This window comes from Trachurus japonicus, chromosome 2 (genome assembly GCF_045865225.1).
Source record: "Trachurus japonicus isolate A0001 chromosome 2, Traja_1.0".
Taxonomy (NCBI): Eukaryota; Metazoa; Chordata; class Actinopteri; order Carangiformes; family Carangidae; genus Trachurus; species Trachurus japonicus.
This window is the reverse complement of record NC_140908.1, coordinates 11841887-11868153: the sequence shown is the minus strand read 5'-3', so window position 1 is coordinate 11868153 and position 26267 is coordinate 11841887. Positions and strand designations below refer to the sequence as shown.

At 42.5% G+C, this 26267-nt stretch overlaps 1 protein-coding gene across 8 annotated transcripts in view; it reads left to right on the top strand.

Moving 5' to 3' along the window:
* Positions 1 to 26267, top strand: part of LOC146990915 (sodium-driven chloride bicarbonate exchanger-like) — a 55847-nt gene that overhangs the window by 3327 nt on the left and 26253 nt on the right. For 2 of the 8 annotated variants that reach the window (XM_085801219.1, XM_085801254.1), the window contains exons 3-7: positions 16422 to 16503; positions 23005 to 23148; positions 23287 to 23425; positions 24300 to 24460; positions 25302 to 25490. In XM_085801219.1, the coding sequence (XP_085657345.1) occupies positions 16422 to 16503; positions 23005 to 23148; positions 23287 to 23425; positions 24300 to 24460; positions 25302 to 25490 (715 nt within the window). Of the gene's footprint in view, positions 1 to 668; positions 1988 to 16421; positions 16504 to 23004; positions 23149 to 23283; positions 23426 to 24299; positions 24461 to 25301; positions 25491 to 26267 lie in introns of those variants that run through there. The other 6 variants (XM_085801244.1, XM_085801210.1, XM_085801262.1 and 3 more) reach the window with 5 other exon arrangements.

Sequence of the window (26267 nt, the reverse complement as noted above, 5' to 3'; positions counted from 1 at the left end):
TGGTCTTACCTGGCAAGAACCCCTGTAGTATTCATTTAAGCTTCTTCTATCTGGTCTTGAGAACTTCTGTCAGCTGCTTGGTCTTTACCTGGTCTAGTTTGGTCTTGTCCAAACTTTCCTGTATGCTAAATCTGTTTTAGAATATATCATTCTGTTGTTTTTGTGGTTTATTTTACACCTGTATACATAGCAAATGGGACGGACCTGTGGGACACCTTGTGTGTTGTGTGTGGGCAGGATTGTACAGCATTATTTTTGCCCATAGACAAAAGGAGGAAGTTATTTTGGCTGGTGTGGTCAAAATCCCTGTTGGTAATAATTGTGTGTATTTAAAGGTCCCACGTTGTGTAAAGGTAGATATCCCTGTGCTCATTATAAAGCAGGTTTAGATTTATGTAAATCAAAGCGCTCAGTCCACATAGAAACACACACTGTCTGTATCCAGCAAATTAAGTCTTAAAACAGGTCATCAGCACATCTGTAAGTTTGTGATGTCACAACGATGCAGTCACCGCCCTCAAGCCATTTTCTAGATCTCCCTGTCGGTCTTTAACACCTACAGTATCATCTGCAAACTCCAGCAGCCCTGGTTCTGGATTTGACTTGACGTGGTCCTAATTACAACCCTGACATAACAGCAGGCCTTCTGCCAGGCCGTCCAGTCCAGGGCTGGTTGATTGGCCGGGGCGGAGAAGATCAGCCAGGACAGACGGAGGAAGTCTGCCGGAGTTGTTCTTTTGAGCGTGGCGTTCTTGGACCGGTGTGAAATCTCTGTTCGACTCGGTGCTCCAACTGTGCAGCCAGGCAGGCAGGAAGCCTTTTCCACCGCAGCTAGGAGCCTTGACCGGCTGTTTTTTTTTCTTTCTTTCTTTCCACAGTTAATTATAGCAGTGCCAGTGGAGAGGAGATTGAAGAGGTCATGTAGGTAGACGGCACGGAGCAGGATGGAGAATGTGAGAGATTGATGAAGTGAGAGGAAAACTGGATTGTGCATTACTGGCTTTGATTCTGCTATCTGATCTCCACCTCCAATAATGAGTGTCATCTTCACTAATAGACACATCAGCTGACACAAAAACGCAAAGGCAGCATTATTGTAATTTGACACCCGGTATCAGGCAGTGCAGCAGAAATAGCTGCTTGTTCCTACAGAAGTGTTTTTCTATCTAGCACACCATGTCTCCATCACACTTGTGCTGACAATGCACCAGAGCCGGGGAGCAGCTTCTTCGCCTCAGGTAGGTTGTGCAGACAGACACACAGACACATGCACGTACAGATGCACACACACCGTATAGACTGAAACACGAACCCTGCCCACCGCTGCTGCTGCTGCTTCTCCTTCTTCTTGGGGTGTGCAGTCTCCACAGTGGAGCTGTGAGGTGTGAGGCGTTCAGGGGCTGCCGAGAAGCCCCCCTCACACAGGACGGTGCTGTTTGACCTGAGGCTTCTCTTAGGTAACGCGGCCACAGAGCTCGCAGGCTCAGCAGAGCAGAACAGTGCATGGCACAGCATCGGTGATGTCAGAGCGCTAATCTCTCTGGGGGGATTGGCGGATGGACGCTTGTCAGAAACATTTGATGCTACCCTGGATGAAAGCCGTCGGAGGCAGAGGGAGAGACAGAGGCTGAGGCAGAGCCGGAGCCGCGCAGAGCTCCACGCGTTTTTTGTTTTTATGTCGCGTCCGCGGCGCTCCACGGAATGAGGTTGCTGGCACATCCCAGCATGGGAAGAGCGGCCGAGGAGAGCGGCTGAGGGGCGAGGAGAGGGGTTTGACGAACAGCTAAGCTGACTCTGTCTTTCTCTGCTATCCTCACACACAATCACAAACACACACTCTGAAGCTGGGGAGTGGGGCTCCGGCCCTGAGCGTCAGCCTCTCATCTTACCACCGCCGCAAGCGCAAGGGGAGTTAGCGGGCGTCCTGCCCCAACCTTAAGGAGACACCATGCTTTCTGTGGACCAGAATACAGGATTTATTTACCAGGTAGGTGACTGGAACTTTGCAGCCCGGAGTTATCAGTGTGCTGTTTGACTTTGGTGTAGATTACCATAATAATTAGTCAGCCACTGCTGAGTTTTGTTGATTCTAGCACTGTGCAGAAGATGCACTCGCTTCAGGTTGTGTTTCACACTGATCTGGATTGTGACATTGAGGTTAAACAGCAGCTGTCACCTGGAAGAACCTTCCATATGAGCTTTTCTTCTACTTTTGTGTATAATGTGAGCATATTGTACAGTCAATAGGCTGCGGGAGGCTTGCCTCCTGCTGCAGAGAGGGGGCCAGTTGTGCTGATATGCATGCGAAAGGTCCCGCGGAGGTTGGCTGACAGATGGGACTGTCATTCTGGGGCGCGAGAGGAGCTTATACCCGCTGCACTGACCCTGCCGATCTCTGAGGGAGAACAAAAGCGAGCAGCACCGGATTTGTTTGTGTTTATACTTTGTCACATCTCTCTTTTTTTTTGCGTCTCCTGCTTTAAACATCTCGACCAACCAAACCTTCACTGTTTGTGTTTTCAACGGCGGCGTTGTCACTTCTTATCTCCCCGTGGCCGTCAAGGTTAGAGAGAAGCCAGGATGTAGGGATGTCACCGGCGTAGCGCAGGCAGCCTCCCCCCCCCCCCCCCCCCCCTACCTTGTGATGCTGCCGACATGCTGCTATCGCCACGGTAACCATGGCCATCTGCGGGGATGAAAAAACCACGACAACAGAAGCAGCCGGCCAATCACAGCGCCTGTATAGCTCTGATAATCCATCCCCGAGCTATAGAATCACTCTGGCTCTCACATGGAGAAAGTCGGCTAAAGCAGATAAAGGAAATAAATAAATAGATTTACATGAAGCGCCAGCTGCTGAGATATTCTCTGAATGCAACTTGCTTCATCTAGTGTGATTTTTTTTTTTATTGTATACCTCTCTTGGCCTAGATCTCAACGTATAGCAATGTAAACATTCATCATCCCCGCTGTTGTGAAAGCCTCAGGAGAGATCCCTGAAGAACGTAGAAATGAGGTCACCTCTCCGCTTCCTAGGGAGAGATGTGATAATGTACACCGATTTCCTGGAAATGAGCTGCTGAGAATCAATAGGTTTCTTATTTATCCTGGCCAAGAAAATAGAACATAAGCTCTCAGGCAAATCTGCCCGTCGACGCTCCAAGACGTCCTTCTCCCCCGGTTACGCATGAGAAATAACATCATCGGGTAGTGTAGTGTTGCATTCGCTGACGTTTGTGTGCCTTTTGTTTTCATTCCCATGGACCGGCAGACATTGAGCTATATGAAAATGAAAGATGAATACCTGAGCTTTCCTTTCATTCCGCTTTTGTTTTGTAGACGGATCCTCGTTCCAAATGCACCACTGGAAGCCAACGCATTGCTTTGAGAGCAATTTTCAAAATAAAGCAAACATACTGTAGCTGTATGAAGGAATATTACACTGATAATATAGCAGCTAGCAGTTATGAACAACACATAGCTGCTAGCTTCACCTGAAAGTGACCTAGAAATGACAAGTGAACCATTTTGATCACGTCAACTGTATCAAACTAAGGTTCAAAGTCTTGTAAACTGCTACTTTAGAATTAGCTTAGCACAGCTTCAACAGAAGAAGCAGAGGTGCAAATGTGATAAGTAGAGTTATAATATTAGCACGTATAACTGTTGTATTTCAGTGTAGCATTCTTTCCATTTAGCATCTTTGATACTTAATAATGAGGAAATGTCTCCAACATCCAACATCAGCTGTGAGAACAGGACAAAGCGTTGTACAGATTGTGTTACAGTGTAATCAGTTGGTTATTTGCAATTTACAAACGTAAAAATGAGAATTGTGAACTTTTTAAATCATAGATTGTAAAATCAGTTTAATTTCTGAGACATTTATTAATCTTTTGGACTGAGCAGAAATTCATGCTGATTCATTCAACCCATACGGCCTCTGCTTGACTTGTAGCACTGTCTCTGGGAACAATTAATAGGACTTTTATGAACCAGCTTGAAATCTATTCGACCCTCAGCAGCCACTAAAAGCCTTTCTTTCTGACTCCACATCTGCAGTTTGTACTGCAGGCTACCTGTCAACAATTCTATGGCTTATTCTTTTAGTCTGAAAAGCCCCTCCAGAGCCTTAGGAGGCGTTACACAACTGTCTTTACAGGCTGAGCAGTAGGTTCATGTACGTGCAGACAGTCTGTTTTGTTTGAAGACTGTGAAAGTGACGATATTTCAGAACAGAGCTATGCATCTGCTTTTTTTTTGTACAAGAAAATGAACAAGAACATCAAAGTCTATCTAATTTTGGTGTTTGCAAACCACCGACAGGAAGTCAGGTGACATGGAAATAGACTAGATGTGGCCCATAGATTATCATTGGTTTGGAGTTCTGATGGTACATGTGAACGATGGCTACCTGGACTCAGTTGAGTCGTATTCAGTGGAAACTGGAGCACACTGTAGACAAGCTTTAGGAATATAACTGTGAGATACAGTGACATTGTTCATGTCGGTGCAGCCCTTTCTTTTTGGAGCAGGATGTTCAGACAGCAGAGGTCAGTCAGACACATTTCAGGTCACTTTCACTGTAGTCTGGGTTTATTTTTGGACTATACCACTCTGAATGCTGCGGGGAGAATCCTGCATAACTTACAGCAGTTTGGATTTTTCGTCCAATGAAATAATTCAATGCAGATTTGGACGCATCGGGATTCCAGTAGGCGCCTTTACAGACGGACAAGCTGCTCTGTTGTTCCACTGGGGTGCTTTCCCACAATGTTGGCGGTTACCTGTTGTCACCAGATGTGTTTACAAAAGCGAGGGTTAGGGTTGGCTGTCTGCTGATCCCGAGGACACAGTGGCTTTTGTTGGCCCCTTTTTTGTCGCAATCACTCAATCCTCCGCGGGCTTTGTTAAACAATGTCAGACATGAAACTCATTAGGAAGAGTGGTCGGGACACGGACCACACGTGTAGCAGCCTGAGGCGTGGAATCAGGCGGCAGATAAGTCGGTGTAGAGAGGAACTCAGGGTTTCCTTTGCAGTGTTGGGGTTTTACACAACATTTAACATAGTGAGCACAGCTTTAATTAGAATATTTGGCTTGTTCGCTATGTGTCTTTGAGGTTGACCACTATAAATCACATATCAACCTGTAGGAAATGTGTGCACCTGCTTCAAGACTTGCACAAGTTGGAGGTAGAACCAGAGTGGAACAGGTGGTAATCCTATGAGGGATTTAGAGCAGTGATTCCCAACCAGGAGTTATGTGGACACATTTATTAATTTATTTCCAAGGTGATAAAGTAAATATTCCCAGTCATTTCGTAAGCCCATTACCAAGATGGTACGTGCACGCCACAACTAGTTCACCTTGGGAGACAATAACCTGTGGAGACACACAGCAAACACTGATAAATGAGTCAAACGTCCAGTGACTGTTGCTCTGGACTCAGGAGAGGGTTCAGGGGAGCTGAACGTTCAATGTTATGAATGTTTCAACAGTTTAATAGGCTAGAACAAAGGCAGGTTGATTATTATCTATTATTTATTTTATTTTGATGGCAGACAGATTCTTATTTTTTTATTTTATTTGTTTAATTTGAGTTGAAAAGAACAAAAATGGAGGAGAATTATTACTTTGTACAAATTAAAGAGAGAAATTCAAATGAGTTTAATTTCATAATCAGTTGTTAGGTTTTATATGACCACTTTTGGAGGATCATCAACACGTATGAGTGAGGGGGTACTCATGGTCTGACAAAAAGGCTCAGGGGTACTTGAGACTAAAAAGAGTAGGAACCACTGCTGTAGATTTGTTTGTCAGTATCTGGTCGAGGTGCCTTCAGAGAAACTGGCCGTACATTAATGTCTTTCATCATTCCCTCTCAACACCTTTGTGTCTACCCCACATTGCGTTTGGGGGATGCGTATCCCTGGCAGTGCATCCAGAGGTACAGTATGTGGGTGGCTAATGTCAAGCTGCTGCTTTCAGGTTGTGTTGTGGACACATCAGCAAAACATGGAGGGACTTGTTTATGCTTCATTACAAGTCAATAAGAGAAAGTTCAAAGTGAGGTTATACTATATGTTTACTGTTTTTTCACATTGTGAGTCTGTAGCTGTGTCTGGCGGCTGCATCCTTTGTGCATTTGAAGGCCGTCACAGCATCAGGACAAGGCTTGTCCCAGTTCAAAGGCTTCTCGAAATCTGGCCTTCTCTCGCCTGTTCAAAGTGGACACACCCACATCCTTCCTGGCCTCCTGTATCCCAAGATTATTTGCGTGGCATTAATTATCAGTCACCTAGCAGACTAGCTATGGGAATGTTGACGCGGCTCCATGCTGTAGCCATGGTAGCCCCTCTTTCAAATGTTTATGATTTGCATTTGGATGCATCAGGAAATGCTCCAAAGGCTAGACTTTACCAACAGCTGACACAGACGTAGACCGCGTAGGCTGCGTCCTCAGCCCCCGAATTGGGACACGGCTTGTGTGTGTGTCATCATGGCAGCATCATGTCCTGGAGACACCAACTGTATTATGAATAATTCAGAGTATTTGTGTGTGTGAGGTTGTCACACACACACAATACATACAGGTCACACCAGACCAAGTGTGGCTGTAGCTGTAACTGAACTGAGCAAACTTTAGATATGTAAAAGAATAACTGTATTCTTTTCTCCTTGGTTTATTCTAAAAGGAACGGACTTGGTTTTTTACATCAGGGCTACGAGTGTGCAACTCCACTTTATTTCTACTTATTCTAAAAGGAAAACATGAGGAGAGAACGTAAGAAAAGGAAATGTAAAGTGGCTTCAGAAAGTATTCAGACCCCTTCACATTTATTCAAGTGTATTTTTTAGTCAATAGAAATAGGATGTACATTATGTGGCTCATGGACTCCCTATTCAGTCATTCACAAATGATTATTTGTGTAGAGAACCAAATAGAATTTCATTATATGAAATAAAAAACGACTCACCTGAGGTCACTGAGTTTGGCTGTCCATGTCAGCCAGACCCCATGTAACTGTTGTTTTGAAAAGTATCAGCACATGTCTATTAAGTACCTGCTTCATAAAGAAATCAAGAGAAACATGTTTCACAAAAATCAGGATGGAAAAAGGCAGGATGGTGCTGAATTGAATATATTGATACTTTACTGACTGAGTCTATAATGACATAAAGTACAAAGGGAGTGTGAATGCTCCGTGTGCAGGGTATAGATCTGAAGCTGTACTGTACATCTGCAGCCTGTGCTCTGAATCAGAATGTGATGGAGCTTCAATGTCAAGCCTCTCCACATGAAGGTCATGACGCTCCATATACCATGAGCGCGCGAATGCTCACGCACATGAGCGCACACTGGGCTCTGTGCTGTGCTGTACTGTACGGCACTAGGACAACCTAACGTCGGCGGTTCATGACAGGCCCCGAGCCTTTCCCCCTCTCCTCCCCACCCCCACTGCCCCTTGTATTGCTCATTCATCCACACTGCTCCTCCCCATCACACCACTGCACGCAAAGGAACTGTGTGCACCAACACGCCTATGCATGATGTGTGCATATACATTGTATTGTATGTGCTGCAATTGTGTGTAGTAAGAAAGAAGCAAGGATGTATAAATGTAAATATTCATGTTACACTGGAGTGTGTGTGTTCATCATGTTCTTCTTGCTCCCGTCCCTACCCCGACCAAGAAAAACGGCTGGATTTCATTCTCTCCGCCGCGCAAGAGCCCCTCCATCGCTGATCTCGCAGTCAGAGGCGAGGTTTTTTATCCTGCCGTTAAACGTTGGCAGATTAATCTCAACCCAGATTGGCGAGCCGGGATGGCGGCTCTTCGTGGCTGGTCCAGGGTCAGTGGCATGAGGTAGAGGAACCCGGCGTCTATAAATAGACGCAGGAACCTGCAGGCAGGAGATTCTGGCTCATCTGTGATGCTGAGCAGGGTAAAGCCTTGTTTGGGACGAAACAGAGAAGGGGCATGGCATCAGGCTCAGAAATATCATAGTTACTGTTTCATATTACTGCTGAAGCCATTAGGAAACAGATTCAATCCTGCTCAGTTCACTGTCCCCCTGCATTTTAGACAAACACTTTAATTCCAGTTAAAGGTGCATAGAATAAAGAGCTAATGCTACAAGCTACATGGCTAATCAGTGGTTTTTAATGTATTCTTGTAGGCGAAGTCAGAAAATGCATATGAAATACATGAAATATATCTCTTTCATTAATCTATTTAGATAGATATTGATTCTAACACATTAGCATAGCATTGCTAAGGTGCTTTGATAATAGAAAAGCAGATGCAAAGTCAACTTTAGCTTTCCACTAAATTTTGCCATTGCTATGCGGCTAATGTTAGCATTAGCAGTTTACATATGTGACACTGTCCCATACTAGGTTGTTTGTTTAGCAGCTAATTATGACTCGTAATTATATCAAACACACAAGAACATATAAAAGTGACATCTGTTGCAGAGTTTTCAGTCAGTACAGAGTTGAGGCAAATCAGCTCCTCATCTTTACAGATAAGGATGATCATGTTCTGGTTTCAGCTGCGGGGACTTCAGGCTCCATCTCTGGCGATGGGAGACAAGAGAATCAAAACAACATGTAATGTGATCATGTGATCGGACTGCACCTGCAAACATGACAGAAACCAAAACCGTGCATAAGACCCATACACACATATAAACAAGGGTCTGGTGACGACATGTACTTATCATCAGGCTGCAATAATGATGGATTTTATGCTTTGGTACCAGTACTAATATAACTGACACATCCTTTATATTTTCTTTTATGCTGGGCAGCAAAGTCAATTAAAACATATCTGTAATTAAAATGTCACACATTAGTGTTTATTTACACAAATATTATGTAGACTGAGATGAGTCATCTTTCAGTTATCTTGGTTTGTACAGTTTCTTTATTTAGGTTATTTATCTTTGGATAAGTAACATAGTAATACAGGTGTGACTTTGTTTGATAAATACACATTTTCCTGTTTGTACGGACAGTCCCTGGACAGACACACAGTCTTAGTTGGTTCAGTGCAGTGCAGCCAGTGGTTTTGAGCCCCTCACCCTGTTGCCATGTGTTTGTCCTCCTGCTGCTGCTTTGAACTGTGCACCAACTGGATTTAGACCCATGTAGTTTTCTCATGGGTTTGTCGACAGCGAGACTCCCCGGGGACTTTCCCCTGGGGACCTGCAGGGCCGACCAGCAGCGCCACCCCCCACCCCCTGCCCCCTTGCTCCTCTCTCAGGCCTGTCACAAACACACACATCTTTAACATCATGTATCACCCTTCAGTTTCAGATAGGTCCGGATTGCGCGAGCACTTGCGATGACAAAATTAACACATAGACAAAATGTCAGAGACTTCCAGATTACCATCAGCCATCTGCCGGGGGGAGATCTACAGTAGGGAGGTCTGTCTGCAGGGACTCGGCTGGTAATGAATCCTTAACCGAGGCTTTGTGCGTGTTTGCATGTCGGACTTTCTCTGTTAATGTCCCCGTATACAGTAAAGCCCACCGTGTCAGCCATCAGCATCTGCCCACACACGCCTCTGATGCGCTGGCTTGTCCCTCACATGTTTGTCCATGTGTGTGTGTATGAGTGTGAGTGCCGTACCACCAGTTGCTTAATCACTCGGGATCAGAGATCGCTGGCCCGTGTTTGCTTGTGTACAACATGCATTATGTGACTTTTAGACTGAACGTAATTATTCACAGAACAGGACTTTTATAGATCTATTCATTATATTTCAATTAAAGTATTTTAACAAGTTTTAGTGAAAGATTCTGAAACGTTTTTTACAGAATATTATGTGCTAGCATGTACAAAACATACTAGTCCCAGTCAGATTGTATTTTGTTTTCAGGATTTACTCCCACAACCCCCTCCCTCTCAGTAGGGTTATGAATGAATGTGCTTGTATACGAGGGTGAAAATACAACTTATGTGGTTGTTCAGGTTGGAGACATGGGTTTTTCCAACTGTCACTGATTTGAGGCTGGGGTGGATTGTAGGAAAGAAACGAAAGAGAAGTATAGTTAATTTTTTATGAACTCTGTTTGAATCTCTGTGAACTGCACTGAGCTCCTGTGATGTATGAATGTACATGCTGCTGCTGATTCCTGGCCCACCGGTGGCTCCCTTCACTCCCTGTTGTCGCTGCTGTTTACACCGGTGCAGTATCTACACTAGGGACACTACAGCTACCAGATGTCTGTCACTTTATATTTTTCAGTTGACCTACCCTCACATATTTTTGACAAGAGAAGCCACTGCTCCATATTCAGCCTATCTGCAGGAGCTTTATTTTGAAAACCACCCAGTGCTCCCTTGAAAATAATCTCCATTGAGAACCAGTGTTTTAAAGCCTCATTTGTACTAAAGGACTTTTTTAAAGGGATAGCTGCACAACCACCACGCTATAAGATAATGACGGAACGATACGAAACGGAGCCATTTTCGAGGTAAATTCATACAAAACCGCTGATGCGCGTTGCGTTCAGGGACAGTTTTTCAGCAAGCAGTCTCCGTATTTACCCTGTATTTACCTCGAAAACGGCTCCGTTTCGTATCGTTCCGTCATTATCTCATAGCGTGGTGGTTGTGCAGGTCACAACTTGTCTACAAAAGCGCTGTGGAGTTTTGGGATGTTGAATTTGATGAGTTTAATGAGGGAAACCAAGAAATTCCGTTAGCCTCCATAGCGTAGCTCTGAGCAGCCAGCTGCTGCGCTCCGCCGTACTCAGGGTTTGAAATTAACTTTTTGACCTACTAGCCAAGTGGCTAGTAGGTCAAAAAAGTTACTCGCCAGACAGATTTTTTACTAGCCAAAACCAACAAGTTGCTTCACTATTGTATTTCGACGTCACTAGTTATATAGCAGTAGTAGTACCATATAACAGTCATCATGTTCTTCTCAATCAATTGTGCTCTGTAGACGATGACCTTTCAACTTTTCTGGAATAACAGTAGTTTATGTGTGGCGGCCTGCCACAGGCTCTACAGAAATTTTTTTTTTTTTTGATGACTTTCTTTAATGGAAGCAATTTCACAGGTGCAACATGACAGTACAACGTGACAGAGAAGACTTTCTTCCGTTTTTCTCCCCAGTTTTTTATCCCTCCCACAATCCCACCCCACTCAAGAACAGTATAATAATAATTTTTAAACAGCGTTTCACCAACTCTCATCTCTGCCAGTCAGTCCACCTGCCGTCTCTCTCGCACGCACGCACACACGCACACACACACCCACACACACACGCGCGCGCACATACACACACAGACACGGGCGCATGGACAGTTGGCACTTTGCCGCTCGTAAATGCGCTATATCGCGCTGATTGTACAGTGTTCAAATACCACCCCCCACCCCCCCGTCCGTCCGTCGGATAGTCCGACCACCGACTCCGGCGTGCTAACAGCTACCAGCTACCAGCTAACAGCTAACAGCTGTGCTACAGCAGCTGACTGAGCCTCTGGAGCCGCGGCTCGGCTCACGTTAACTGGGCTCGGTGCGTTCCTCTCGGTCAGCTGTGAAGCAGCAGCGGTCTGATGAGCATGATGTCCGTGACGTGTCCCGTTATGCGCAACTAAGTTGTGACGTTGTCAGGTGACTATAAGCTTATAATACACTGGGGGAAACCCTGGAAACAGATTGGGAGTCTCTTTTTTTCTAGCTCGCCAAGTGGCGAGACAGTTAAAAATCTGTCTCGCCACAGAGGAATCTGGGTCGCAAATGGCGAGTGGCGACCGCTAATTTCAAGCCCTGGCCGTACTGAAAATAGCTTACACCTACAATTAAAGGTAATGAACCTACTGCTATGACTATAGCGATTATGGCAATGGGCCAATTTGCCAAAATGTTGAACTATCCCTTTAAAGAGACAAATATGATAATAAATAAATGTGCTTAGAAATTATAGAATAAACTTGCCTGAAAATTGCCTCATTTTTGTCGAACAATTCATTTGAAACGAACTGCCAGTTTCTTAGAGAAGAATCAACCTTTGCTTTTGTTCGGTAAAGCCTGAGCACTTAAAGGACCAGTGTGTGTGGGATTTAGTGGCACCCAGTGGTGAGGCTGCAGGCTGCAACCAGCACAGACCCCCTCCCATCTAACCACCCCTCCCTCTATACAGTAAACCTGTAGAACCATCTGTCCTTCAGGTTAGATAGAAACACTAAGGAGCTTCTCTGCAGCCAGTGTTCAGTCTCGCCCATAGAAACTTAGCGTACAGCTAATTTTAAGCTAATGATTATACCATAAAACAAAATGATGTGATGCATTCAGGTGCATCTGTAACTTATTAAAGTATATTTATTGAAGTTTTCATTCAAGAATTTAAGCTGACACACATGTCTAAAACAGATAAAAGAGAATCATGTGAGCTCACTATGTTAACTCGCTGTTATCAGAAAATTGTTGCCTCAGTTTTGGCCCACTGTACTACCTAACACTTCCATTCACTATCTATGTTTTTCAATCACATTAAGCACAGTGAAGGATGCTGCAGTGAGACCATACAACAGTGTGATATTGAAAAAATTATAGTTTAAATTCACTTCTCAGCGCCTCACACTCTGATTTTGTGTTTATTTTATTACCAGTTGTGAGTGTTAAAGTCTGTACATACAGTATGTATTGGATATGGTAGCTATATATAACTGTCAGGGGCTGATTACTCTGGTTCACCAGCATCAAGGTCAGATTGAAACTTGGCTTGGACATCACTGAGAGTCTCTCTGGTGTCATTAAAAAATAACTCCAGGAACAGACTGAATATACCATCAATCATCATATCATGTCATATAACTTTAACAACCACACATGTATTCTGTTACAACAGAGAATATATATAGGCTATATATTTTTAAAAATGGATGATTTGTAAAACCAAAATATGAACTTCATTATTATGTATTTATATTTATTATAAAAAAACAAAAAAACAAGATGGAGACAATGGTTTATCATCTGAATGATAATAAATCTTTAATTTTACATTAAAAGCAGCCTATATATAACATATAATTGTCATAATTATTAGCTCAGGAAATAACAGGGCAGCTAATTAGTTGATTATATGCTGTGTTAATAAATAGTAACATAGCTTTTAAATGGTGATAAATGTACTTAGTGAGATAAATACCATCATCATGCAGCATCAATAACAAGGAGGTGAAAATGAATTGTTACTTCAACACTAATGAGCTAATGCAGGACAGGTGCACAGTCAGAGACCCTCCGCTAACTAGAGGACGTCTGGAGGGCAGGGATGATGAACACCAGACTCACACACACACACACAGAGGAGGGATAGCATCATGGTGCAGGCATCACCATGACAACTTTTTGTTCTGGTGTTCCCGGTGTCGACGGCCGGTCGTGACCGGACCATCAGGCCTTGCAGTGTCTGAAACCTGCTGCCTGAAGGTCTGACTGGGACGTAGGAGTGTTTTTGTACGGACTGTTCTGTTTCAGAGCAGTCATTTCCATTGTGCAGGTGTATAACAAGCCTGTGTTTTCATGAAATATTAAAGGGACAACGAGGAGTTTCTATTTGGTTATAAAAAAGTCTCACGTTAAAGCAGAAGTAAGTGGTCCGGTCGTTTTCGCTAATGCTGCGTTCCACGCAGGCTTTTGAAATCGTAAATTACAGCTTCAAGTCACAACTTACGACTTTGTAGCGTTTCAGGCAACCCACTCGTGTTTTTCCGACCTGTTTTACCGGTGAAAGTCACTATAACGGCCACTCGTAACTTCCGACCGGTGAACTCGTACCAGATCGAACTGGTATGACTTCACGGTCGGAAAAATACGAGTTTCCTTGAACGCACCATAACAGTCCTCGTCCCTACGTCGCCACATTCACGGCGTCCCTTGGCTGCACACACAGCCCTGCATGCCGTTCTCTCTCCTCATTGGATAAAAACTGTAGGATACGATAAATGTTTTCTCCTCGGCTCAGAGCAGAGCAGAGTGACTGACAGACCCGTGTTTCGGTCCAAACACTCTATGTAAGTGATTGCTGTCGGAAGATATAACTATTTAAGACTTATATTAACACAAATATATCACTTACTTCTGCTTTAATGTGGATGAATCTACGCTACCCACACTTGTTAAAGCAGAAGTAAGCGATCCGGTGGTTTTGGCTAACTTCTTGTCAGCCGATGGAGTTAGCAGTCTCCACATTCACGCGCATCCCTTGGCTGCACACACAGAGAGGACCGCCCCTTTATGCCGTTCTCTCTCCTCATTGGATAAAGGTTGTAGGATACAAGGAAAGTTTTCTCCTCGGCTTACAGCAGAGCAGAGTGACTGACAGACCCGTGTTTCGGACCAAACACTCTATAGAAGTGATTGCTGTCGGAAGATACAACTATTTAAGACTTATGTTAACACAAACATTCACCTTACTTCTGCTTTAATGGGCCCATTTTCTATAAATATATCGTTTTGTCTCTATCGTTATTTTGTTATTATTAGTGGTGGCGGAAATGCTGGGCGAGCCAACCAGCGTTTCCTTACTTTCGGTTTCGCAGCGAGTCATGAGAATAACGCCGCCGAATCGCCATTTATGGTCGGAACTACGGTGGTATGTGAACCTCTTTGAACCTCTGACTTTAATTATTGATGAATGAAAACACGATTTTTTGTCTTGCGCCGGTCAAAGAATTTCACGGTGCATGCGGAGGCTCATAAATGTAGTGTGAAAACACTTCGCTTTTCCAAAACTCCTCGTTGTCCCTTTAAAAAGCAGAGTAAGTAAGCGTTCAGATGATCCAGCCCTTCTTTTTCTCTCTCTGAACGCTGTTTACGGTACATAACTGATATAATCATGGAGGCGCTGTGCTGTGTTGCATCCATTAGCAGCCGTCTTCTTTGTTCCCCTCCACGCTCCACACACATCCAGCATGTGCAGCACCTCCAGGTCCCTGTGAGCCCGCTGCTGCCTGTCAGCGGTGTGGGCGGCCGCGACTGCTGAGATGATTTAAGGCTTTTACACACACTGGAGCGTTCTCATCCAAACCATGACTCAGACACACTGTAATCAGACGATGAGCACGGCGTTTTTTTTTATTTCAAAATCACAATAGGCTGCTTTTTTTTTTCCTTTTTCTTTTTTTTGGTTGCCATGGTGACAGTCAGTGGAAGTTAGCTTTACAATGCAGAGTTTTCTGTGCGTGTGTGTGTGTGTTTATTCCAGGACACATCGTCCCACTAGGCGGGGAGGAGGAGGAGGAGGAGGAGGAGGTGGTAGTGGTGGGTGGTAGTGATGATGGTGGTGGTGGTGTGGGGGGGGGGGGCTGTGTTCTCTTATGTAACATAACATCTAGATGAAATATGGATTTTGCTTCAGTGAGGACAGAAGGCCTCCTTGAACCGACCTGTCAATCAAATCAACACCGAGGGATGGGAAATGTACTCACATTAACACTCAGTGATAAGTGATGAAAAGATGATCAAACATTATAAAAATGGATTATTTGGCAGCACTGTTAGATAACAAAGGCCTGCTTCTTGCCAAATAGTGATCCCACAGACATTTGTACTGTTAAGCCTCATATGGAAAATCACATCAGGACATGTGAATGTAGCGTATCAAATGACCAGATTCATGTAAAGTCTTAAATCCATCATTATCTATCAACAAGTCATGATAAGTGCTAATGATTATTTTGTAATGGAATGGATTATATTTGAAAGCTGTGGATGTGGATTCTATGGAAGCCCATTTCTGTCATTTGATGGAAAAAAATAAGATCTAACTCAAAATCATGATATACTAAGTCAAAATAATGATTTACTAAGTCAAAATAATGACATACTAAGTCAAAATTATAACTTACTAAGTCAAAATACGCTTTAAAAAACCCTTTATTTTACCCTTCAATATCTTATTTTGGTTGTATGTGTTAATTTTTTGGTGTTCATTCATAGTTAGTGTGTGTGAATCTAGATGGGAATGTTGGTGAAAATGTGACTGTTGGCAAATTGTAGCATTATAGTAGAGTATTATTAAAGCAGAAGTAAGCGATCCAGTCGTTTTGGCTAACTTCCTGTCAGCCGACGGAGTTAGCAGTCCCCGCCCTCGTCCCTACTTCACCACATTCACAAGCATCCCTTGGCTGCACACACAGCCCTTTATGCCGTTCTCTCTCCTCATTGGATAAAGGTTGTAGGATACAAGGAAAGTTTTCTCCTCTGCTTCTGACTGACAGACCTGTGTTTCGGACCAAACACTCTATATAAGTGATTGCCGTCGGAAGATATAACTATTTAAGGCTTATATTAACACAAATATTCTGCTTACTTCTGCTTTAAGTGTGTTCTTGTGTTTTACCCACTGAGTAATGAGTCTATGTGTATGTGTGTGTGTCCACTACAGAGAACTGATGAGGAGGCAGTGGTGGACCGCGGGGGCACTCGCTCCATGCTCAACACCAACTTTGAGAAGGAAGAGCTAGAAGGTAAAACTCCTGAATTAACATTCACAACACAGAGTGGAGAGAGTTACAGTCACCACCGCTCTCCAAATAGGCTGAATCCATCCTACACATCCCATAATGCAGCTCATCAGTGTCTGATATCAGAAAACATGCCTGTCCAGCTGTACGATGAATGACGGGTGGATAAATGGATGTTAGGTTTTGATGTGAGCTCTGCAGCATCAGAGGCTTCATTCTGTGCACACGTGTTTTCACCAGCGTTTCATCCATTGTGAAGGAGACGGATGATGAATCCTGTATCAACAGACTCCTGAATAGACAAGGAGGCAAAACCAAAACAGGAAGTGGGCTGAGCTAAACCAGAATTCAAAAGATTTAAAGATTCAGTAGGAGAATCTGCAGTGTTTTTATGTATTTGCTAATCCAAAGGAAAATCACAACCAGCATCAATTAAAACATAAACGAGAAAGATACTGGCAAAAAGAAATGCTGCTGTAATAATTGTGTTTTTCATTAATAAATTTGATTTTTTTTGACGGTTAATGACATTAAATTAAAAATTGGAAAAAATTGGAAAAAAATACTCTATATCTTCTTGTTCGGTCCTGTATAACCTCTGGAGACCATGATTTCAGGCTCATACTCAGCTGGTTGCCTGCATGAAGCCTGAGACACAAGATCCAGGGCAAAAAAGGACCACTTTTGCTTAAAAGGCACCCTGGTTAATGACATTAAATTAAAAATTGGAAAAGGAAATTGAAAAAAATACTCTATATCTTCTTGTTCGGTCCTGTATAACCTCTGGAGACAATGATTTCAGGCTCATACTCAGCTGGTTGCCTGCATGAAGCCTGAGAGACAAGATCCAGTTGCAAAAAAAGGACCACCATTGCTTAAAAGGCACCCTGGTTAATGACATTAAATTAAAAATTGGAAAAGGAAATTGAAAAAAATACTCTATATCTTCTTGTTCGGTCCTGTATAACCTCTGGGGACAATGATTTCAGGCTCATACTCAGCTGTTTGCCTGCATGAAGCCTGAGACACAAGATCCAGTTGCAAAAAAAAAGACCACCTTTGCTTAAAAGGCACCCTGGGAAATGTAGGAATTCAAGTCTTTTTTTAGTGAATAAACAAAGTGTGGGAATGTGGAGAAAAGTTAAAGGACCATTGAGGAAAAAAAAACCCAGTTCCCCTGTCAGCATCCGCCGTATTTCTGTCGCTTGCGGAGATGTCATTTGATTGTGACACTCTGCCGGTGAGATGCTGCTTTCATCTCAAGCACTCTCATATTTGGATGACTGAGGCTATAATGACTGAGCTCCCTGTCTGGTGCCGTGGTAACGCTGCGTCAGCTGCATCAGCACCACACAGGAGGAGGAGGAGGAGGAGAAGATCATCTCCATCCAAACTCCACTGCTCCTCCTCATCCTCATACATCCACCTGCTCCTGTTTATGTATAAAACCCCTCATGTGTGTTTTTCCTCTGTGGCCTGGAGCTTCATTGTTGTCCAGAAGCTTTTAAAAACACATCAGTGACCCACAGTGACATGTCCCTGCATCACCAAGCAAAGCACAATGATACATTTAGACTCAGTCCAACGTTCAGCATGTTGTTGCTGCCAGAACTACGTACTCACAGGAGAATGAAATGTGGATTGATCCGCCGCTGAAAATAGCCCCCAAACAGATGCACCGTTTCATCCTGTTTGAGTGATGCTTGTTAAAACCTACAACAACCATCTGTTTAAGGACTTAGAAAGAAACAAATTCGGAGTATCTGTTTTTAGAGATTTATATCCTCGGGATAAGAGCCATAAGTAGAGTATAAAAGTGAATAAGTATGGAGATTTACATAATAAAATGATAATACTTAATCTTAACCACAAACTTTGTATTTTTCATATTCTATTTTGTTGATATGAAATATATTGTTTTTTAATTATGATTATTTATTATATGGCAGGAGATACAGCGGTATTTAATATTACAAAAGAGAGACTTTTGAACTGAGCAAATTTCTTTCTTTCTATTTAAACATTGCAAGTTTTATTCTTTAGAAATGAAAACTAGAATATGAGATATAGAAAGACAGAATATGTCATATGAAATTAAACGGGACATCAAGGACTGGTGGTTATGGAAAAATAATGATATTATTATTATTGAATAAAACAGTCTTTATGCAGAAAGACATCAATGTAAATCATATAAGCCAGTGAATGTAGATAGGAGAGTTTGTTCTGTACAGCCCCTGCAGCCCGCGGCCGTTCAGCCCTGACTTTTCTAAATGGCCATGTAAAGCCGGACATACATGAATACACACGCGAATACTCAAGGATATGGACCGTGATAACTGAGAGCGCGTCACCGTCACACACCGCCGCGTGAATTCAATTCCCGGGCCGACGGGGAGGCAAGAGAAAAGAGACAAGACATCCCATGACATCAGCAGTAGTGGAGGCCTGCAGGAGGAGAGCTATTTCTGTAGACGAGTCTTGACTCATGAACTTTAAATCTCTACTCTACAGCGCCGTCCTTATGTTTTGCTGCGCCGCCGTATTGCTGCTGTCTGCTGGGGCTGCTGCCTTTTATCGTGAAAGTCTCTCCTCTTTTCCTCCATCCCTGCTCAGCATCCCATCATTCACGGTGATTTGCTTTGGTTTTAACGCCGCTAATGCAGAACAAGATCCACTCCCACTCTGCTGATACGCGTTGACATAGTATAGTCAGTTTCCTCGCTTCACCTTTCTCCTGGGCGATGGCTGCCCGGCGAGTCGGGCTTTTCAACCGCCGTCACGTAGGTGATTCATGTTATGTCTGCACATCGCCCAGATCTGATTAGCACGCTGTGATGTGATTAGTCATGTCTCCAAGCAAGTGAAAACAATTGAAGGATGTTTTCCTCTCAGCTGAGGAAATATTTAGAGATTTCTCATCATGAATCTATAATAAATATCATTTATTTATAAGGCAGAAGGAGTTCCACATAGATAGATAGATAGATAGATAGATAGATAGATAGATAGATAGATAGATAGATAGATAGATAGATAGATAGATAGATAGATAGATAGATAGATAGATAGATAGATGAGTTTATTTGTCCTTTCCAAGGAAAATTGTTTTCACCATTTCGTACAGAGCGGCCTCGAGAAGTGCAACTTACATACATTAACATACATTCCCACATTTCATACACCTCAATTACATAGAGACATAAGAACATAAAAAAAAACAAAAAAAACATGAGACATAAGACCCCGCACCCCACATTTACATGTGCATTCCCCTGGTTATTGGGTTTTTGAAGATACAGAGGTTAAAAATGATGAAGATGCAAAAAAGAGATTCTCCCATCTGGGTTTTTGTGGTCAGCCAGTAAGACGACACTGTCACACATCCGTACAAATCAGCCTGAAACTTGAAGAGGATGAAAAATGTAGAATAAACTATATTAACAGCAACGATCCCTTTAAAAAGATTCAGTTTAATCACTGTAGAAACAGGAAGCATCAAGCCTACAGTACAGTACATTACAGATCGGGAGCATCGAATGGCCCGGGGTATGGATCGGTTGGGTGTCACATTATGCTGGACACTGTGGCGTCTGGCACGGAGCGATAGGCGGATGAAGAGAACAGGGTGTCCAGTGGTCTTGTCTGTGTCCGGCCTCTGAGCCCAGGGCCGGCGGGGAGGAAGCAGCGGTCAGGCAGCTCGGGAGGAGAGAGTCAACTCAGATTCTCTTCACGCTGACCCACTCCACACACACACACACACCAACACACACATTAGAGGGCGATTCTTGTGCTCGCTTTTTTTATTATATCCTGTCATAATCCCAGACTCATTATTTGTTGTATTGATTTAAAATAAAAACACCCCTGTTTATGAGATTATAAAATCAATTCCAATTTCCTCTAAGACAATGATCGTTCCTTATTTAAGCACAGACAGAGGCCGTGTCTGGTTGGCAGATTAACTGCTGAGTCATGGTTTTTCTTTTCCAATCTTCACTCACAAAGTTGTTGATCCAGTATGGTTCTGGTTTCTGTGTCCATCCGTCCCACTATCATGAATGCTAGTAATGTCCTCTAATTTAGCAACGGTCACTTATCCTGAACAGGGTTCTTACGGATCCTTAAAAAGTCTTAAAAGGCATTGAATTCATTAATCTAAAAACAAGGCCGTAATTGACATTAAAATGTCTTAAATCCATTTTTCAAAAGTCTTAAAAATGTTAACACATGGTAAGTGGTATTTTATGGTTGTAATTAGTCTCAAATCTCAAAATAATTGGTAACATTCTGACATAGAGAAGTTAGTGGCGGCCGTCAACGCTAAATTTCTCACTGCCACCAGCTCCCGAGTCAGTGTTTTGTTTTATGCATTTATTTTGAAAGGACAGCTGGAAAGAGACACAATCCAATATTCATGTAGCAGTCACTTTACCTTGGATCACATAGGAAAGTGGGTAAAATTGTCCCTAACCCTATGTAATTGATGTGGTTTGTTTTTTTCTTTTTTCTGCATTTGTGTTTATTATGAAGTCGGTCTTAAATTTCATTTCAAGTGGCTTTAAAAAAGTCTTAAAAAGTCTTAAATTTAACTTGGCTTAAGCTGTAGGAACCCTGCTGAAGGATGAACTGATGGGACCTTATGTTGATGTAGTACCAACCTCCGAATCGAGTCGGTCGCGATCACTGTCGCCCCACAAAATCTATTATAAGAATTCATACTGATTATGACACAATCAAGTACAGATGTAGTACTGTAGCCTACAGATGTTTTCCCAACAGTGACGTGATCTGAGAAGTATCTGAAGCATCAGAATCTCTAAAACTAGAAACTGAGGACTGAGGACGTGCTACATCTTTCTGTTTTCACAGGTTGATGATTCATAATAACATGTTGAACTTTTTTCTTTTACAATTCGTGAGGCTGTTATTTGGATGGTTGTTTGGCTTTCAGTGCAGTAGGTATATATAGACCTCTGGAATAGTACGCAACCCTCTGATATGTATTTTGGTTTGATGGTACTATGTTGCATTTGTCACGATGAGTAATACATAATTGAAGCAATGTGCGTAATTAAAACGGGAGCTTTTTCAGTCTGTGCTTCTAAGCAATTATCTCCAAACACAGATTTTATAGGATGTTCCGCTGCTTATTTTGCCTGTTTTATTCAACATCAGTGCAGCTGGGCCTTTTTGCTTCCAGTCGCCCACCATTTATATTCATTGTTTGCAAATTCATTTTATTAAATATTGTCTCTGACGCACTTCATCTGCCACCAGCAGAATTTTTCCTTACTCCAATTTGTTTCCATTTCAGTTTGTGCTGTTGTCTTCAATTAGTTTGGTGCTATTGGAGATAATTCAATCTAAATCACAGTGTTTTTGAGAAATAAATGTTTCTCCCTGAGCATATGATTAATTTAGAGCTACTTTAAATGTTCGTATACTCTGGTGTTAACAGAAGTAAATCACATCATAAAAGATGATGAATTCTTAGCGCAGTTGTTCCCATCCTTTTTGTTTGATGTGTAAAATGTTTACAGATCAACCATTTACTTCCAGCTAACACTTTCAATTGCTAACCCATTACTTTTAATAACTTTCAGCTCACATTATTAATTGTTCATCTATTACTTTATAGCTATTTATGCATTACGTCAAGCTAACCTCTTCATTTGTTTATCCAGTCATTTTAGCTAACATTTTCAACCGTTTACTTCCAGCTAACACTTTTAATATCTAAAAATTTAACTAACAATTTTCTATTTTGTTAATTACTTTCAGCTAACATTATTAATTGTAAATTTGTTACATTAACAGTTTATAGCTATTTGTCCACTATGTCAAGCAAACGTCTTTTTACATAATTTTTAAAAAACATTTTCAACCATTTTCTTTCAGCTAACACTTTGAATTGCTAATCCACTACATTTAGCTAACAATTTCAGCTTGGTCGGTTTCTTCCAGCTACTTTATCAATTGTTTATCTATTACTTTAAGCTAATAATTTATAACCATTAATCCCTTATGTTCAGCTAACAATTTCCAACTATTAATCAGTTCATTTTTTCAATTGTTTATTTCACTTAGAGTCAATTTGAATTGTATTCTTAGGAACCTGTTCAGACCTACCTCCTTGCTAACCAGACTTCACACACTTTCAATCAAACCTATAGCTCTGGATTTACACCTGACTCAGTATGTAATATAATTTTTAACCAAACATAATATTTAATGTTTCACATCAGCCTAGTCCGTCCTGCCAAATTGGGATTCAAGTATCCCTGACTGGGAATGACTGCTTTAGAGATTTAATTTAATTGAATAGTAACAGGCCAAGATCTCATTATGTCTTCTGCACTATTTTAAACATAATGATCCCCACATTCGCCAAAAAATAAACCTCATATCTTACTTATGAATAAAAAGCTTGATAATGGATATAATAAGATAATAGAATTGAGAATGAAGGACAGAGCTTGATCTCCTCTGTGTTGCTCCCAGGTCATCGCACTCTGTACATCGGGGTTCATGTGCCCCTGGGCAGGAGGTCACATCGACGCCATCGTCACCATGGACACAGACACAGGAAGAGGTCCAAGGAAAGGGACTCCTCGGCCGAAGATGGACGAGAATCCCCCTCGCACAGTAAGTGTCCAAGATGGACTCTCGCACGCAGCCATCTTCATTATCTTCCTATTTCTGTTGCTAACGTCTCTATATTTCCCCCTCGCCTCCTCTCCTGATCAATACCCCGTCCTCCCCGTGTCCCGTCGCCCGCAGCAGACACACCAGCCCAGAGGGTGCAGTTTCTCCTGGGGACAGAGGACGGCGACGAGGAACACATCCCTCACGCTCTGTTCACCGAGCTGGATGAAATCTGTCTCAGGGAGGGCGAGGACGCCGAATGGAAAGAGACAGCCAGGTTGGTCACATGGGCTGGGTCTACTCTGGACAGCTGCGGTGTGTTTCCTCTGTCACACCTGAGACTGTGATTCTGTTCAGGGCCGTTGCTAGGAATTCTGGGCCCCCTTAAAGAATACCAAAGTGGGCCCCTCCCCCTAACTTTTCCTTTTTTTTCCCTTAGACTACGTATGTATTATCGTTTTTTATTTAGCCTTCTTTGTTTTGATGCTAATGCAGCATTACACTGCAAAAACTCAAGTATCTATTTGTCTTATTTCTAGTCAAAATGTAATTTCTAGTCAAAACAAATCTCATTATACTTAAAATAAGACACATCATATTAAAAGTAGCTTGTTTTTAGACACTTTTTACTTCTTTCAAGCATATTTTCACTTGGAATAAGTAGAAAAAATCTGATAGTGGAGCAAGTTTTTCTTCCTTATTACAAGCACAAAAAACTTACTTTCACTGGCAGATTTTTCTATTTATTGTGAATTTAAATGAAAATTATCTAAAAACAAGTTAATATTTAGGTAATGAGTCTTATTTTAAGTGGAAAGAGATTAGTTTTGACTAGAAATGAGACATTTGGACAAGAAATAAGACAAATATTCTTGGAAAGATGTTGAGTTTTTACAGTGTACCATGAGTATTAGTCAGGGTCTTACGCAGAATAAATCAGTCATACAAAGATTCGACTACTGGGGTTTTTTATGGGCCCCACTGGGCGCTGGGCCCCTAGAATTATCATCACCTTTCTCCCCTATACAACGGCCCTGATTCTGTTTATTACAGCCCCATATCCATCAACTCCTTAACTTAGTTCCAATGGAAAATACGTCTGTCATTCACAAATGTTCATTTTTTTGTTTATTTCCTGTTTGCTTATGCAGGTGGCTGAAGTTTGAGGAGGATGTAGAGGACGGTGGTGAGCGGTGGAGTAAACCGTACGTAGCCACTCTGTCTCTACACAGTCTATTCGAGCTCCGCAGCTGCATCATGAACGGCACCGTGATGCTGGACATGAGGGCCAGCTCACTGGAGGAGATCGCAGGTAAACACACTGGGGTCATATGTGTTGAGTTCTTCCAACATTACTCGCTCTAATTACGGATAATAACAAAATATTACTATTATTGTAAAATACAGGCAAGTTCTCCACTGACTTAGCATTACATACGTATATGAGACTGTTGTGTAAATCATGCAGTTTTCCATTGTAGTATCTTTTTTGTTGCGCATTCAAAAATTGGCGCCTGCTGTGCATCACCCACAATGCAACTAGACAGGCAGATGTATGCTAGTGATGGGCCACAGAGGTCTTGTTATTGGTTATGATAGCTAATATGCTATGGAATGTTTTGCAATAAATAGCTTTAAAATACAACATAACATAGTTTTTATGCATGTTAGCCCAACATTTTGCAGTAAAAGTAAAGAATTAAAATGAATTTGGATGGTATTTCTTACATATCCTGCACTTAAACCAAAATCCATAATATATTTCTTTCTTTTACAGCTTGACTTAATACTACATTAATTCTACATCATATGATCCTCTTTGTTATTTCAGCAGTAATTCACAGAATCACCATTTCAGTCGGTCAGATCAGCATGACCGTCCAGAAATGTGCTTGGCCGACAATCCAAAAATTCATTTGACCAGGTTTAGGAAGGAATTAGGGAACTGTGCTTTAGTTTTTTAGGGCAGCAAACCGTAACCCGGTTCGTTGCAATTAAATCAGCAGCAGTGGGTTGTTTTTTGTTTTTTTTTCTCTGAAATAATCAGCTTAGCTTCGCTGGCTGCCACACATGAACACACGCTGTTTGAGGAGGAGTAATATGGAAACCAACATCACATCTGCCCCTTCCCTCCCCCTCCCCCTCCCCGACAGACATGGTTCTGGATCAGCACGAGGTTTCGGGCCCAGTGGGTCAGGACGCGCGGAGGAGGATCCGCGAGGCCCTGCTCAAACAGCACCACCACCAGAACCACAAGAAACTGGCCAACCGCATCCCCATCGTCCGCTCCTTTGCTGACATAGGCAAGAAGCAGTCTGAGCCTCACTCCATGGACAAGAATGGTGAGCAAATGGTCTGTTTGCACTTCCACTTCCACTCACACTCACACACACACATACGTATCTATAGCAAATTCTCTGCTTTTTCCATTGTGACCATATAATTGTTGTATGTAAATATATACCGTGTTGTTTCTGTGTATAATGTTGTAATCCTTTGCATGATTTTTCCAGTGTGTTACTGTTTTCCTGCTGTTTGATATCTCAATTTCTCTGTTTGTTTGTGTCTCTCTGTGTTGTGTGTCTTATGTATTATGCATGTGTGTGTGCGCGCATGTGTGTGTGTGTGTCTTTCACTTCACCAGTAAACAGCCTCTACTATCAAACCATAAAGTCTCACAAGTGTGTGCCTGAAAAAGCTTCACCCAAAAAAGCATTTCCCCCCCGTGTGGCATGGCCACAGTGTGTGTGCTGCATGTCGTGTCCGTCTACCTCTCCATCACCTCCGAGCTCCTCCGGGAGCCATGGCGACGTGACCGCACACATGCCCTTTGGCGAGACTAAGCTCAAACGTCTTAGTGTCCTTCAGGCAGTCGCTCAAGGCTACTGTCCCATCTCACAGGACCACACAGAGCAGGACAGTTTCACAGGCAACCAGCGGGCGCCAGACACTAAAAATCTAGAGAAAGTAGCTGTAGTTTTACGTAAAGGAACACATAAAGGGGAGAGTGTCGTCATGAGAGGTTACAGATGGGTTATGTGCAGTCAAGAAAAGACTAAAAAGAAGAAATACTTCTACTGCCTCCTTTTTATGCAAAGCTCACAGCCTAAAATGTTCTA